This window comes from Phallusia mammillata, chromosome 8 (genome assembly GCF_965637545.1).
Source record: "Phallusia mammillata chromosome 8, kaPhaMamm4.hap1.1, whole genome shotgun sequence".
NCBI lineage: Eukaryota > Metazoa > Chordata > Ascidiacea > Phlebobranchia > Ascidiidae > Phallusia > Phallusia mammillata.
Window position 1 is genome coordinate 12,952,127 of NC_137259.1, and position 15,965 is coordinate 12,968,091.

Here is a 15,965-nt window from a genome sequence, read left to right on the forward strand (position 1 = left end):
AATTCCAACATAAGATTGCCATTTACATTTTTTAAGGGGGGCACAGGTCCTACAGGGTTACTTAAAGGGGGCCACAAGGTCCAAAAGTTACTTTTAGGAGGCCACTGTCCACGAAAGGTTGAGAGCCACTGGTCTAATATAAGTTTTTAGTTCAAACTGTGATATATCTTTCTAACATTCAACGACACAATTATAACTATTCTGCTACAACAAAATTCACATTGTGGCCATAAACGGTCATAAATCTAGCATTAAAAAACACCTGTAACATTTTAGAGTAGCACAAAAACAAATGAATTAAATTAATGTTATAAAAACTCGTTTCTTTTTGTTGCACTGTAAACAAAACCTACGAAGTCTCCTGTCGTCCTCCTGCGGCAGTTAGTAATTACCAATTAGTATTATCCAAAGTCTACGTAAGATCTAGACTTTGGTTGTTACGTGTTATATACCCACTGTTCTGTTTAACTATTTTCATAAATCGTGATTCCTTTCAGTATTACAGCTCGAGTGATGGGTTCATAGGTTTCTTTTAAAGCAGTCTAGTTCATCACGTCACTCCGAAGTGCAGAGTTTTGTGCTTGGGCCTTGGGAAAGCGACGTCGCGAGTCTAAAACATTCGCCTGACAACAATAAAACAACAAAATAAAATGTGGTTACGCACCGATAATTATACCACGCTTGGTTGAGCATCACACCTCTAGTCATGGATATCATATTAATTTTATGATGAAAAACAATCAAAAAATTTATTTAGCATATATTTTGAAAAAAACATCTGCAAGTTGTTTTTTTGTTTACGCTCACCGACAACTTTTTGTCATATTGTTATTGTTCCTCCTCCGAAGGCCTTCATCGTAATTCTTCGTGACGAAATTTCTTCCTACTGCGAAAGTGGGAACATGCATTGCAAAGTTGCAGTCTTGCTTCATGAATTCCATTTTACACGTATATTTTATATTTAACCGTATAACCACATCAAACCCACAGTACGATACATATCTTCGAAAATTTATAGTTTGTTAATCTTTTGCAGTTTTTTCCCCGAAACATGCAACTTATGGCAAATAACGACATGAAGTTGTAACATATGTAACGTATCCCAAAATGGGCCAGACATTAAACGTAAATGTGCCTCCCGTAGCTAATGATGGTTCATGTACTGACGCCAGTTCAACAACATCAGATTTCACTTCAGAAATTAAAAGTAACTTAGCCTATATTACGAAAACATTTTATCAAGTTTCTTTATGTGGGCCGCCTCCGGTGAGATATGAAAACAAATATCGGTTGTCGTTCTATTATTTGTTTCCAGTGCTCAGTTTTATGGCACTGTTTGGCTCATGAGAATTGTACATAAATTCGTTTCATGTGGCCCGATTACATGGCCACATAGGAAGTGAACACGTTACACGTACAACGGTGCATTTTTTTAAATTTGGTTAGTTTGTATATTGTTATTGTATGGTGTTCTTTTTGCGCATCGCAGTCAGTGATATATACAATTCATAGCTTTGTTTTATGTAGTGTAAATAATCACGGCTTATTTGATAAATCAATTGCTAAAATTATACTTTACCAACTTGCACGAAATAAACTGTAAAACATTTTAGAAGACCTAAGCGGTTTCAGATAAGGCAGGCAGGTGGTATCAAACCAGCGCTTTTCATGGGTGGTTTACAATGCCTACATAAAAGTTTTTGTTCAACAATAAACAGCTCAAGCAACTAGTTCACGGTTGTAAAATCGGCGTGTAAGTATACAATATAGGAATGGTGACAATTTAACTTGGAAAACCTCCACGCTTTCATCAAGTGTCAAATAAAGAAAAATTCAAATTCGGTTTTTAAATCAATTTTAGGGGTATTAGCATATTGTTTCCGCCATTGTTCAAATTCTTTTCTCAGATAAAACTTGTTATGCGCCCTGTTTTAGGAATGCTGCTTAAAATTAGCCGCCTAATAATGACAAACTACAATGCAAAAGATGTCGGATTTGGAATTCTTCTGCTGGCAGCATTCACCCTCTTTCTGGTAGTATCTTACAACAGTTTGGACGAAACTGACTTAGTCCGGATGGGTTGGAGTTATGGGAAGGGGCGAAATGTTCCCGTGAGGTCATCAGAAGAAAACGGCGAAGACTTTATGGAACGAATGAAACAAAGAATGGATGAGCGGCGCTTTACACTTTACGAAAATTGTAAAAGATTGGGTAAGCGAAAATGGACTTGGTTGATCTTTACTCGGGGGCGCTAAAAAAATATCTAATGTAATTGCAGATAGCAAAAAAGAAGATTTCGCTTTTCAGTTGTTACAACGTGTTGTAGTTTGAAGAGTGTTTTTAATAATATGTTTTTGTTTTCAGGTCGTCCCAAACTTTTCAGCTCCTAAACACAAATGAATATATTTTATTTGCTTTACGTACAACAATAATATTCTCATAGCTTTATACATAACCTAATAATGCAGTATTTTATTGAAAAAAGTCTATGTTTTGTAGGACTTCATCACAACAGCAGCAAGATACGCGAGGGTTTAATTTATTCTGATGAATATAAGACAATTTTTTGCCAAATACCTAAAACTGGAATCACACATTGGAAATATCTTTTTTCGGATTTAATGGAATTAGAGCTAGATTTCGGGGTGAGTTACTTTTAGCCAATTGGACAACTTTCAGTTTTTAATTGTCGAATGAACTTTTGATCTAATAGTTTAAAGTTTGAACTCATTTTGAACTTTGAAGTTTAATTTTAAATAGGAACAGAAATATTTTTTTCTTTTTCAGCAATAAAGTTTATGGCATGTTTACATAATTGCTAAAAAAAAAAATTATCAAAAAAATAAACACCGCAGAGTACTTTAACCACAAAAATCGACTTGTGATGTTATGCAAAGCAGATTTTAATCTTAAAAATCCTTTTTGTTCTGACTTCACATGTAGGCAATAAACCGCCGAAAGATAAATATTTTCCATTGTCTTTTTTATAGCATGGATTTACAGGAACATTTTTAAAAAACTACCAAATAAATGGCGATAAAAAGAACGAGAGATTGACAAATCCTGATTGGTTAAAGATGACGGTCGTTCGGGAACCATTCGAACGACTTGTTTCAGCATATAGATCGAAATTGGAAAAAGAGAATTCCAAAAACATGCTAAAAATTGCCAAGACAATTCAGGAACTGTCTGCTGATAGAAAAGATCCGGACTATGAAGGTTTGCAGAACAAATCCTCATCAAATCTGTATGCTGTACAACTTAATTAAGATATAAACAACATGAATATGACAAAACAAACAAAAAATACCAGTTAACAAGCACTATATTTCAGTGAATTTACTTCAGTTCAATTCGATTCGTAAAAAAAACATTGTTTTGAAACAATAAAATACGGATCTGTTCATAAGTTTAATGGTGAAAATTTCGGCCCAAATAGAACATTGTTTAACTTTTGAAAACATCCATCACAATGGGGACTTTAGGTTCGGCCTGATTGAACCAAAATTATTCGGTTTCGGACTGAACCATTTAGGGCAGGTCTTTAATTTTAATCACTTAAATGTTCGTGGTTGTGCTACTGCGCTTTATCCAGCCGCAATCAAACTGCCCCATTTGTTTTTGCTGTGTGACAAAAGCGTTCGTAAAAATTGTAATGGTTTTGCGCAAAACTTTTCTGTTCACGTAACACGCATATTTATCTGTTTGTTGGTTCTAATGAGGTAAAATTTGGACCAAAGTCCGAGACAAACGTTTTAGCAATCGCATTTGTCACATCAAATCGTTATTTTCAGTACCTTTTGCATGCCAAAAATAACTACAAAAACTCAATTTGAGAAGTACATTTTGGTTTCACACAATCGTTTTTCTTTTTCTAGATAGAAAATTCCCAACGTTTAGCACGTTTGTAAACTTTCTGGTGAACGAAAATCCTGATTCAATTTACATTCACAACCAGCACTGGATGAAATACTCTGAAGTCTGTCAACCGTGTGACTTTGATTATGACGTCATAGGTCACCAGGAAACTATTGATGAAGATTCCGAGTGAGTCCATTATATCGCATATTGTTACGTAACAGCTGATGAAACTTTTCGTCCCATGGACAACTTTTTGCATTTGTTTTTAGGACAACAACCAGTATAGGTGAAATATAAATTAGTTTTTGCTCAATTTTTTAGCCTTCTATACCTAAGACTAGTTGTGATTATTGTTAATACTCATGCTGTTTATATTAATCTAAAAAGGCATGTGCATGTGTGGACGCCTTGAGAATAATTTATCCCGGGTAAAAAACCTTTGTCTTAGCGTTATAGACGGGTACCTTTTCGTTTCAGATATGTTTTGCGTCTTATTGGGGCACCAAAGAACCTTTCACTCCAAGCAGCTTACTCAAACAAAACCGATGACGACTTGGTTTACCGTTACTACTCGACAGTCAGACCGCGGGAGAGGGTTTTCCAACTTTACCATCTCCTGTTAGACGATTACATCTTATTTGGCTACCCTCCGCCATCTGTACTGGACAGACTGTCAAAAGAACAATAACAGTGCCTTTCAAAGTGTCTTCAAAACTATTGTGCTCCGTCAATGCTTCAGTGCTATCACACATTACAAGCATTTACGGAATTCTTGAACATTTCAGTGAAATGTTTTGTTGTAATGTTTACATAGGCTTTACAGTATAGTTTATTTGTAAGTCATGCAACCAACTGAAATAGCATGTAATTCAAGCATCTGTATTCGAAAGCTGTTGTATTGATTTAGCGGTTGTTTTGGACATAAACTAAGGTTTCATTTTGATTGACAGGCTTATACATTGAAGACTCAGAAAAGACCACAGCAACAAACACAATAAACAATAATAGACAGTTGGTCTTAAACAAGACGTTTTTTAGCTGTTTGATATTATGTCAGGTCCGGCAACTTGCTACTTAGCGAGTTAAATTTATTCAAAAAAATACTGACACAGAGTGTAAAGTCAGGCCCGAATCAAACCCGTTTTTATTAAGAAACCCAAGCCCGAACCCGGTCCGACTTACAAGTCAGGCCTGCAGTCCCATTTTGAAGGTGACTGTGATTATGCAGCAAAACTTTGATCAATGGCTTTTGGATGTAACCCAGTGGTGCTGTTAGTATCAATGTCGTGGTCATAAAGGAAGTTAGTACTGCGCATAACTGAGTAATTCTGTTCGTTTGTTACGTTTCTAATTTCCAGATGTGTTTTTCGGTTTAATATAGCGCAGTAGCCAGCAGTTATCATAAAAGATTTAAAGGTTAGTTTTAATCTGCGAGAATAATTGCAAACTGTTTGAATTGAATTGGACTAACTCGGAAAGTGAGGTTTGATTTGTTAAACCATACTCATCAGTGTCAAAAAGCTAGAAGGAAAAACCACATCGGTAATCGCTCCATACAATCCAATTAGTTCTCGACTACAGTATATACGAGACCGAAACAAGTTAATTTCGTTTTTTGCTTTGTTTTTTGCATTGGAAATTTGATTAAGCATTATATACCACAGCTTAGCAGAACCAAAAGGTTAGTGTATTGAGCAGGCCATGTAAAATAAAAAAGGCGCCAAATATTCTTTAACACCTCCACGTTCTAACTAACTTTTAAATGAACAATTATAACATTTTTGGTGTTTAGATTATTTTTGGACGTTTTAGTAAACTAGATGAAGCAGTGGCACAAGTTGAACAATTGGTATTCTGTATCTACCACTCAATGAGTTAAAATGCTGCGTAAAATAAGGAGGTCAATAATTATAAATTACAATGCAAAAGACGTCGGATATGGAATTCTGCTGTTGGCTGTCTTTATACTCTTTCTGGTAGTTTCTTACAACCAGTTGGACGCTACTGGCCTGGTCCGACTGGACTGGACTCTTGGCAGGAATCGAAACGTTCCAGTGAGGTCATCAGAAGAAAGTGATGACGACTTTATGGAACGAATGAAACAACGAATGAGTGAACGACGTCACATACTTCACGAAAATTGTAAAAAATTAGGTGAGTGCAAATGTGAATGTTGGATTTTATTTCAAGGTCGCCACAATTTAACCTCTATAATCGCCGAGGCCAATATGAAAACTTTTTCAAACGAGACTTAATATTTCTTTACGTATTGTAACCGTTACCGAACATCACTTGGTGCTGAAAATCAAATTGGTTATTTCTTTTTCTAAAAAAAAAAATTAACGTATATTTTCTGAAAAAATTTCAACGTGTTTCAAAGGGCTTCATCACAACCGCAGTAAGATACGGGAGGGTTTGATTTACTCTGACGAATATCAGACGATATTTTGCCAAATACCTAAAACAGGAATTACAAATTGGAAGCGTCTTTTCGTCGATTTAATGGATATAGACATAGATTTTGGGGTAAGTATGTATTCAATTGGGTAAAAATGGTGTAAGTTTTTATTATTGGCTAGAGTAGACCTTTACGCATATAGGTTAAGGTGTAAACTATGTTTTCTGGCAAACAGGCCTATTAAGTTACAAATGCCGCAATATGAGGTAAAAACGTTACTCCGTTCGGCATTTTTGTTAGCATGACATTAGTACTGGTTACATCCAGTCCTATTGAGGAAAAGCTATTTTGCTTTTCTATTTTGTTCTATTTCTATTTTATTTTTAAAATCTATTTTGCTCTATTTATTCAATTACAATCGATCGTTTGTTCCTTTTAAGTGGTTTATATTTCTAACTGCAAAAATGGACTAATTTTGGCAAAGCAATTTGCTTTGAAATTTTAATAAAATGCGTACCTGCGGGCTCGCACAAAGGCCACATGGATACGTAACTGCCAATGACTTTGGCAATAACAACTTTGCATTGCAGCACGGATTTACCGGAACTTATTTAAAAAACTACCAAGTAAATGGCGAAAAAAAGAACGAGAGATTGTTCAATCCTGATTGGTTAAAAATGACGGTCGTTCGAGAGCCATTAGAACGACTTGTTTCCGCATATAGATCGAAATTGGAAAATGTTTCGACAAAATTGCTAAAAATTGCCAAGAGAATTCAGCAACTGTCTGCTGATAGAAAAGATCCGGACTATAAAGGTATGAATCTCTATACCATTACATGGGGTTCGTAAAACAAACACCACATCTGCATTATAGTTGGGACATAAAACAAACAACAAGTACTCGTGTACATTTGTCTTATATCGAGCTTGTTGTGTAAAAAAATATATTAAGTGGGAAAAACAAAACATAGAGTGTTCTCATAGTCTACCGTTTAAATTTTAGTGTTTGTAGTTTTTCGCCACATTGCTCCATTAAAAAGGCATTTCTTGAAGGTTACAGAAGCTTTACCAACAAGTCCAATATAGTTTGGCAATATTCTTTCCTGCTGTATGGTTGTTTTTCTGCACCGTAATCTGGTAGTTAAACCATGCATAGCTACTTAAACAATGTAGGCCTAAATATTGGTTTTAGAGTAGACAGTGCCGGATTAATTAGGGTCTGCTGGCCTTTTAGGCACATTTTATAAGTGGCCCGAAAATCAGGGTTGCCAACTAAAAAATTAGAATTATCCGTGTTGCCAAATCAGAATTATCCGTGTTGCCAAAAAAAAAATGGCTTGGATTTTGACTGGCCTGTAGGCACGTGCCTACTTTGCCTAAGCCCTAATGGTTAATCCAGCACTGGTTTTAGATTCACCTTTAGGCGGTGGATAAGGAAATAGCAATGAGCAACTGATAGACGACGATTTGTGTTGAAATGTATTTGGCTTTTATTTTAAAGAGTTGGTGTTTTTTTCAGATCGAAAGTCACCATCGTTTAGCACCTTCATAAACTTTTTGGTGAACCAACATCCTGATTCAATTTACGTCAACAACCAGCATTGGATGAAATACTCTGAAATCTGTCAACCATGCGACTTTGATTATGACGTCATCGGTCATCAGGAAACGATTGATGAAGATTCCCTGTGAGATTTTATCGATTCTATGGCTATAATTTGTTTGACCCGAAACAAAACAATTTTGGCTCTATCGTCTAAATTTAGCATTATTTGTTTGAAACAAGATCCCTGGGTGTTTTGGACCTGATGTTCTCAAATTTTTGTCTTAGTAACTTCAGATAATATTAACTTACCATTATTTTACAATTAAAAATTCTGAATAATGCAATACTGCGAAAAAATCCCATGTCAAACTTACTGCTTGAAGATTACCCATAACAATTATTTACAGTTAATTAAGGATTTCTCTGATTTAGTCACGTTTTGTCGCAGATACGTTTTGCGTCTTATTGGGGCACCAGAAAAACTTTCACTTAAATCAGCTTATAGAAACAAAACCGACGATGACTTGGTTTACCGTTACTACTCAACAGTCAGACCACGGGAGAGGGTTTTTCAACTTTACAATCTTTTGTTAGAAGACTACATCTTATTTGGCTACCCTCCACCTTCGGTACTTGACAGACTGTCAAAAGAACAATAACAATGCCTCACAGAAGTGTATGCATAATTACGGTGCTTTATTGCTAGTTAAATGCTTGGCTTGAGATTAATACATGTTACATACATTCAAACAATCTCGCATTTCTTGTATAAGTGTTTACATAAGCTTGATGTAGTCGTTCTAAGTCAAAACAACTAATTCAGTTTTAATAAACTATTATGTATCTGTATTAGAAAAATGTTGCCTTGATTTGTTTGATTACCCTAATAAGAAAAGCCATTGATAACCCTAATAGGAAAAGCCATACAGTTGTACTTAACTGTGCATAACAAGTTTCCCTTTTTCTGAATTCACATTCGTGCTAGAATATATTGTATCCTCACTCTTATATGCCAAATGTTGTTTAGTTTTGCACTTTGAAGATTAATATTCCTAACACTTTACATTATACCTGAGACGATGATAATGAAATATAACCTACCGCACAATATTGCCACATTTATTAGAATGCTTTTAGTTTATTGAAACGTTTTGTTCTAGTCATGAATTTGCATCCTTTTAGTGAAATTTTGGATAAATAAGTTTTAATGGCATATTGGGATAAAAACGAAAAGGATAAAAATGTAAGGATCAAGTGCGAAAAGTTTAAATTTAAACTTTATTTTTGGAACCTAGCCAGTAAGGCCACCATGCCAAGACATTTGTGTATTTTATTATGGCTCTAGCATATACTTGCTATTTTTGCCATGCCCTTCTTTTCATAGAAACGGTGAGCATTTTTGAATTTGTAGTCAATCAACACCTAGTTTCAGGGTTTTATACAGTTAGGCATTTGTTACGCCAACACCGAAAAACAAACATAGGAACGAGCCATTGTCGAAAAAAGATGTGACGGTTGTCTGTGTAGCACTGAATAAGCATAGGGGAAGTTAGCGCAGCAAAATCACACGCTAATGCAACGGTCGTTTCAGTTCGAATTAAGGGATGTAATTAAACAAACAACACTGCGCATCGTGCTGGATCTTCACCAGCGCCTTCGGTGCAAATAAGGAAAATGCGAACCCGAGTGTCCGATGTTGAGAAACTTCTAAAAATGGCTGTTGATGATGCTTGTAACGAGTTATATCTTAGGCTAAGCTTCAATGCGGCGCAATCGGGTAAAAAACTCAGGTGATATCACAGCATTAATGCGTATAGGAAGTGACAAATTATGGTTTTTCACCATTACTGATCAAAACAATTCTTACAATCTATGCGTTAGAATGTAGGCGGATTTGGCGTCATAAACCGCCTACACCATAGCAGGGATCATGTAAGGTATAGGGGAAAGTCGTGTAATTTGGACCCTGCGTGTAATTTGGAACTTGCTTATATTTCGGAATATACGCAAGGTGGTAGAATATCTTTTATACAGCTTGAAAGAAGACTTGATATAAGGCTTACGGCCGCCAAGCTACAAACTTGATGCTATACTTTCCGTTTGTTATAGAGAGAAAAACAGAATTTGCAAATTTGATGATTTTTTTAGGTTTCAAACTTCTTGCGTTTCTAAATTACTGTTTAGTGTAAATCTCAGTGGGTATGATTTTTGTGAGTTACAATTATTAATGCATTTAGCATACAAAGAACAATCCGCTAACACTTTCCAAAAGTAAAATAAATTGGGTAAAAAATTGCGTGTCAAAGTGTGTAATTTGGACCGGGCATCTTATAATAAAGCTCAGTGCAGGATTTACATTCATTATATTTTGGTTAACCAATTATTTCTTTAATTTGCCATGGTACTGTTTTGCAGTATTCTGCGAGTTTTCTTTCATTTCAGCTATCTTAGTAATTCCATTTATGGCCTTTTTATCTTAAGGATGTTTTTCATTTTAATTGTTTATCCCATTTTTGATTTCATTCATTAAAATTTAAATAGTTTGTGAAACATTGTGGTAATGTAATAAAAGCTTGATTAGGTTGGTATCTGAAGCTGTTAACGTTCGTTTTGGGAACTTTTGGAAGAGAAGTCGCATGGATTTTAAGTGGTCCATTTTACACACGACTTTGGTCCAAATTACACACTATGCGTGTAAAATGGACCACTTCGCGAAAAAAATTTAAATGCATTTTACTCTTTTTACGTTAATATCCAAACATTGCCTTTTTGCAAATGAATACTTAGCGTCATAACTTAACGAATCGCATAAACCCCCCTTTATTTGAAGGACTACTTTTTATTTTATAAAGGTTCAAACTTAGGTGGTCCAAATTACACGACTTTCCCCTATAAGATATTACGTTGCAATGCGTGTGAAAGATAAGTATGTGTGACCAATTCTAGAAACTTGGGTTAATTTATGATTTAATCTTAATTTACAGTGAGTGCTTCAATATGCAACCGACTTGTAGGACACCTCTTGTGTAGGTAAGGGAAGCAGTCTATCAGCACTTTGTTAAAAGTCGTAAAGCAGACCGGTAGCTTTCTTAATCTGCATTTTACTCATACGGTAGGTAACTGTATTCATACTTCAGTCAAGTGAAACAATAAGTCTTCAAGTGAATAGAACCGAAACCAATTGTAGCTACATGTATATTCAATCTTGACACTATAAATACGTAATGCTTGAATGGCGACCACGGTTTCACTGCAAGCGTTCCAGGAACTGCTTTGTATATATATACTTGCCAAGCTGTCTTGCCAAGCTGTGATAATTACCAATCAAATCACTGAGCAGGAGCCAATAAACTGAATGACTGGAGTTCGGTTAGATCCATATAAGTGAGTTTATTTGCTATCTTAAGATCAAACGAGTGTAAAGAGTTCGACTAAGGGGAGACCGTTTTTTGTGGTAAATCGCTAACGAGTTTTGGTGTAAATTAAACTTAATTGTCGCGTCTCGACTGAACCGTACAAAAGCCCATGTTGAGCGCAGCATGTATTATTTACAGATATAATCTTTTTTAGGTCGCAGAAAAATACAAAAATCCATACTGCACGGCCCTCCTTTCACAGCAATGTTTGTTATATACAGTGTAGATGATGTATATTGAACCACGGGATTTTTGTGTAAGCAATGCAACAGCTAAACTTACACATAGCAACGGATATTAGTGGCTACTAGAGGGAAGTCAGGTTTTAACGTATTGGTTACGGCTTTCGTAGAAAAACTCAGGTGTGGTGCAGATATGCGGATGCTTTGTGCGGATTATGTTTGACGGACGTTTTAACACTGAATACTATTGTTGCCTGAAAACGTTGCACAGGAGTTTTTCGCACCCATAGGTCACGCATATTGATAGTATTTTTGTACACTCGTGTATGCAGTAGTATAAAAATACTAAAAATACTATGACTTAGACATGCTAAAAACTGATTTCTTGTTATACCAAAAAACGACAGATCTAAAATTGTGCAAACTTTGAAATACTATTGTTTCTGTTTTGTGTAGATTGTGTTGAATAGTTTTCTAAAAACGTGAAAATGAACACAAATTTTACCCCTACGTCGTTTACTGGAGGTCCGAACTTCACAACGGGATGCGAACAAAACCAACCCCTTGTTGGTCTGATTGTAATTCCCGTTCTTGTCGTGCTGGTGAATATGATAATGACTGTGGCTGTCATTAACTACAGGTTTGTAAAAAACATTGAATTTTAATTGGAAATATTTGAGTGGAAACAAACCGACGACAATTTGACATGGCGTGGTGACTATTTCTAAGATTTTGTCAGTAATGTTTAGAGATAGCAAAATAAAGCTGACAATTATGAAAGAATTCGTGTGGTGATTTTGGTTTATTAATACTACCAGAAAAAATGTAACAAACTGCATGTTGGTGCATATTTTTCTTACGGCTCAGTACAGGTTTGAACGCTTCGTAGTTGTCCTGAGAGCTTAGTAACTTAGTTAGCAAACCGTGGATGTTAAAATAACGTTATAGTGTTTATGCCATTAATGATTTCCTATGAAAACCATTTCAGATCTAAACTCCGACAAAAGAATGTCTACATATATGTGTCGAGCACATTGGTTGCAAATGCAGTTTATGGACTTTTGGCCCTTTATCAAATGACTGTGGTTCCGTCTGGGATTGAAGGAAAACCACTAGCTCCGTAAGTAAATTTTGTGTAAATCTGTGCGTTCTTGGTGTGTAACTTTCGCCACAGTCGTTTTTACTAGTTGTTTATATACATGCATGGGAAATTGTATACATGAGTAGGGGAAATATATTAGTCAATGGTACCTAAATTGTTGTTTTAATTTTTACTCTAAGATCCAAAGTCATACATCCGATTATTTGGCTTTAATGCTAAGTTTTGTCAATCGAATATGGCCATTATTGCTAAAATACGGCAGCACAAAACAATACCATAAAAATAACAGAGGGACAAATTCGAGATTGTTGATTGACTTAGTGGGAAGCTACACCAAAAAGTTTATAAACCACTGGCTTACGCACGTCTTTTGAAAACCGTATTTTAACAGCAGCTTTTATCAAGTAACCTAGGTAAAAGTGGGTCACTATAGCTATGATAACCGGAAAAGTTTGGCAGCAGTTTTGGTGCGTGATTGATGAATCAAAGTTTGTTGTCATAAAAAACAGCAACTGATCGTCATGAATATATTACACACTTCCTGCTTTCGGTGGAAGAACAATACGTTGTGAACAGTGCTGGTCCAAAACAATTTGCGTTTCCCCATTAACAACGGTCATACTGCATGCATGTTCATTAATCTGTCATTGTTGTCATATCCCATACGTTTGTAGGGTCGTTTGCGCCAATTAGTAACATATTTTACCTTTGGGCTTCGACTTTGTTTTATTGGGCCTATATGTTTTAGAATTGTCATTTTGGTGTTTGGTTAGTGTCCTTAGAATATAAGAATTAGAAATGAAATTATTCTATGTAGCATATTTGTATGCATTTTGCTGTTGATTACAAAAATATAGCCTACGTCAATTTTAACAAAAACATCTCATGAAAAATTGCTTGACATTTTTCCATGAACGGTTTCGTATCGATTTTCGAATCGGTCAACCAAATATGCTTCGTTGCTTTTTTTTAAGAAAAAAGTTACTGTTGCACAAACTTGGCAAATTCAACAAAGACATGACATATAAATTAAGTGCATCTTAATACAAGATAGCTGCGCGACTGGATGTACACTTTAAAAGCAACCTGCAGCACTGAAAATTACATTAGGTTTTGAAACTTTCAACAGAAATGCGAGCGCTGCTCTCAGACAATGGTGGACATTCCGAAAAGCAATTCTTCCAGCCTTGTACCTGATTATGATTGGCAACATCGGAATTTTGATTTTAGCCATTCGAGACGGTGCGCACATCATCGCAAAATCGAAAACTGGAGGGAAACAAGGGGCCATGAGTTCGGTTCGTTTCCAACGCTACAAAGCGTTAGTGCTAGTTGCAGGTCAGTTTTCCGTACAAACTCAGGTACTAGATTGACCATGTAAATTTAGATCAGGAACAATATAGACGAGAAAAAATTGCTAGTAAATCGTGCTTTTTGCTCTAATGTGACAGCAACGAGTGTCGAAATGTTTGCGACATATAATATATACGCATTATGTTCAGGCTGCCAAACCTTTTTTAATTAGCTGTAAAAAATGTCAACATTTTTTTTAAATGCAGCAATAAATTGATGTGTTACTTTGCTGAATGTTGTGTTGGCGACTTGTTTATTTTCTTTTGGTGATTTTGGCAACAATTAAACACAACATGCTAGATTTCAATTTACTTACACAGAAGATTATAACTTAGTTTTGTCGAAAAAGCATCCCCATAAATAGTAGTTATTTTGACTATCGCCTGACATTACTCATTTACCCACTTTTATGTCTTTCATGTCTAGTTGTTTGGATTGTGCCTTTATTGTTCGCATTGGCTGCAACACTCGGTTGGAACTGTAGTGAGATCTGTCATTGCACCCAAGGTTGTTACAGAATGAAAAATCTTCAATTTTCTTCCTCACTTCAAACATGCAGGTAAGATTGGGCGTTTAAAATAACTTGTACTTTGTACTATTTATCCAGCAGTATGTCAGTACTTTAACATTACAATGGCTTGTTTTTACTCTTACCTCTATAATTTCTTTTAGTCGAGTTTTACCAGACTTGCCGATAACAATTTTTGTCATACATTCTTGTATCGACTTATGTAACTTAAACTTAGTTGATCAGAAACAAACAAAGCATCGCTCTATAAAGCTCAAATGAAAAATACGAATTTTGCTTTCACCTGAACAATTGGTGTGTGCCGTTTTGGAACTACTGCTTCTAGTTTAAAAATGTCAATACAAAAACCTAAAACGAATATAAATGATTTTTCAGCCGGCTGTGGACGCCGATGACCAACACCTACATGAGTTTTTTGGTGATAATTTGGATACTGGAACTCATAATGTTACTTGTGCTCATCTTCCGTACCTTGACGTAAGTTACATTTTGTCTTGGTAATCCTATAAGCTAAACTTAAATGGATTTCAGAATCTATTGAAGCAAACTCATATTTACTTAATGTTTTTACCCAATATCTTATCTTAGCTTAATGCACGAATGTTAGCTTAATGCACGAATGTTCATTACCTAGCTTAATGCACGAATGTTCATTAACCAACAGCATGCAGCAACAATTACTTTCGTGAAGGATTTCCTGAAAGTCGCACTCATACGCCACTTTATTAAAATTTATTTGTTTTAGCATGACCGCCAAGCGACGACGCCAACGAAAGAATGTTTTAGCAAATGCACTGACAGCTCCAAAGCCAAGTGCTGAAGCAAACACGGTAACCTACGATTCGGTATTTTGTACGGAAAGAAATATGACAGTTACCTCACTATACTATAGACCTAAAGGCGCTGTAAAATCACAGTACGCCAGGTCTAAGGGCTTTTAGCCAGTTATATTTCAAGTATTCCAATGCAATAATGCAGCAATAAGAAGGCCTAAAAATCTAGCAAGTGGTGGAGTTCGAACTTTGCGCACAATACAGGACGTGTAACGGTGGGCTTTGCTTTAACGATTATTTCAATTTTTCCGACAGTCATTTAACATTGACGAGAACGGAGACTGTACGATACAACAAAGTCATATCCCGGTCTCTAACGACGAACACGTATGCTCCGAAGATGGTAAGACTGCTGATGGCGCTAAAGCAAATTAACAATTTACAACCAAGAGCTAGATAGACTGAATCATTCAAAAGTCCCATTACACACTGAAACACATTTTTGCAGGCAACCAAGTTAATTCTGATAGCAGCGAAACCGCGTGGCGAAAAAAACTCACTCTGTACGCCTGGTCGCGTTCAGCAACGAAAGAACTTTGTATTCTTGTGGCGGTGTTTGTCGTTTGCACTCTACCGACAATGGTAAGTTGCTATGTTCATGTGTACGCATGTGCGCACAGATAGATAAAGAAGTAGGTTTATTTTTTTCCAAGGCTTTGCTTAGTCATTGAGCTACGTTTCAGGTTGTTCTCCTGGTTGACATTGTGTCATCCACTCCTATATCTACCACAGTATCGTTCGTT

General features: G+C 35.9%; 3 protein-coding genes and 1 long non-coding RNA gene across 5 annotated transcripts; all 4 read left to right on the forward strand.

The window, feature by feature from the left end:
• Positions 1–1,791: 1,791 nt before the first annotated feature.
• Positions 1,792–4,096, forward strand: LOC145205547 (carbohydrate sulfotransferase 12-like). The gene is made up of 4 exons (XM_080078279.1): positions 1,792–2,248; positions 2,444–2,645; positions 2,991–3,219; positions 3,879–4,096. Exons 1-4 carry the CDS (start codon positions 1,920–1,922, stop codon positions 4,049–4,051), a joined length of 933 nt encoding a protein of 310 aa, XP_079934405.1. The 5' UTR covers positions 1,792–1,919; the 3' UTR covers positions 4,052–4,096.
• Positions 4,097–4,798: 702 nt separating this feature from the next.
• LOC145205714 (carbohydrate sulfotransferase 11-like) lies at positions 4,799–9,211 on the forward strand. Its single transcript, XM_080078464.1, has 5 exons — positions 4,799–6,015; positions 6,242–6,387; positions 6,850–7,075; positions 7,781–7,949; positions 8,256–9,211. Exons 1-5 carry the CDS (start codon positions 5,742–5,744, stop codon positions 8,464–8,466), a joined length of 1,026 nt encoding a protein of 341 aa, XP_079934590.1. The 5' UTR covers positions 4,799–5,741; the 3' UTR covers positions 8,467–9,211.
• Positions 9,212–11,846: 2,635 nt separating this feature from the next.
• On the forward strand, positions 11,847–14,029 carry LOC145205715 (uncharacterized). The gene is made up of 3 exons (XM_080078465.1): positions 11,847–12,045; positions 12,394–12,525; positions 13,637–14,029. The coding sequence occupies exons 1-3, from the start codon at positions 11,894–11,896 to the stop codon at positions 13,878–13,880; spliced, it is 528 nt and encodes a 175-aa protein (XP_079934591.1). The 5' UTR covers positions 11,847–11,893; the 3' UTR covers positions 13,881–14,029.
• Positions 14,030–14,292: 263 nt separating this feature from the next.
• Positions 14,293–15,245, forward strand: LOC145205718 (uncharacterized). Of its 2 annotated transcripts, XR_013853704.1 has the most exons (3): positions 14,293–14,419; positions 14,765–14,866; positions 15,135–15,245. It is a non-coding gene; the product is annotated as an uncharacterized LOC145205718 (long non-coding RNA). The 2 variants fall into 2 exon arrangements; XR_013853703.1 differs by lacking the exon at positions 14,293–14,419 and having other exon boundaries at positions 14,701–14,866.
• Positions 15,246–15,965: the final 720 nt, after the last annotated feature.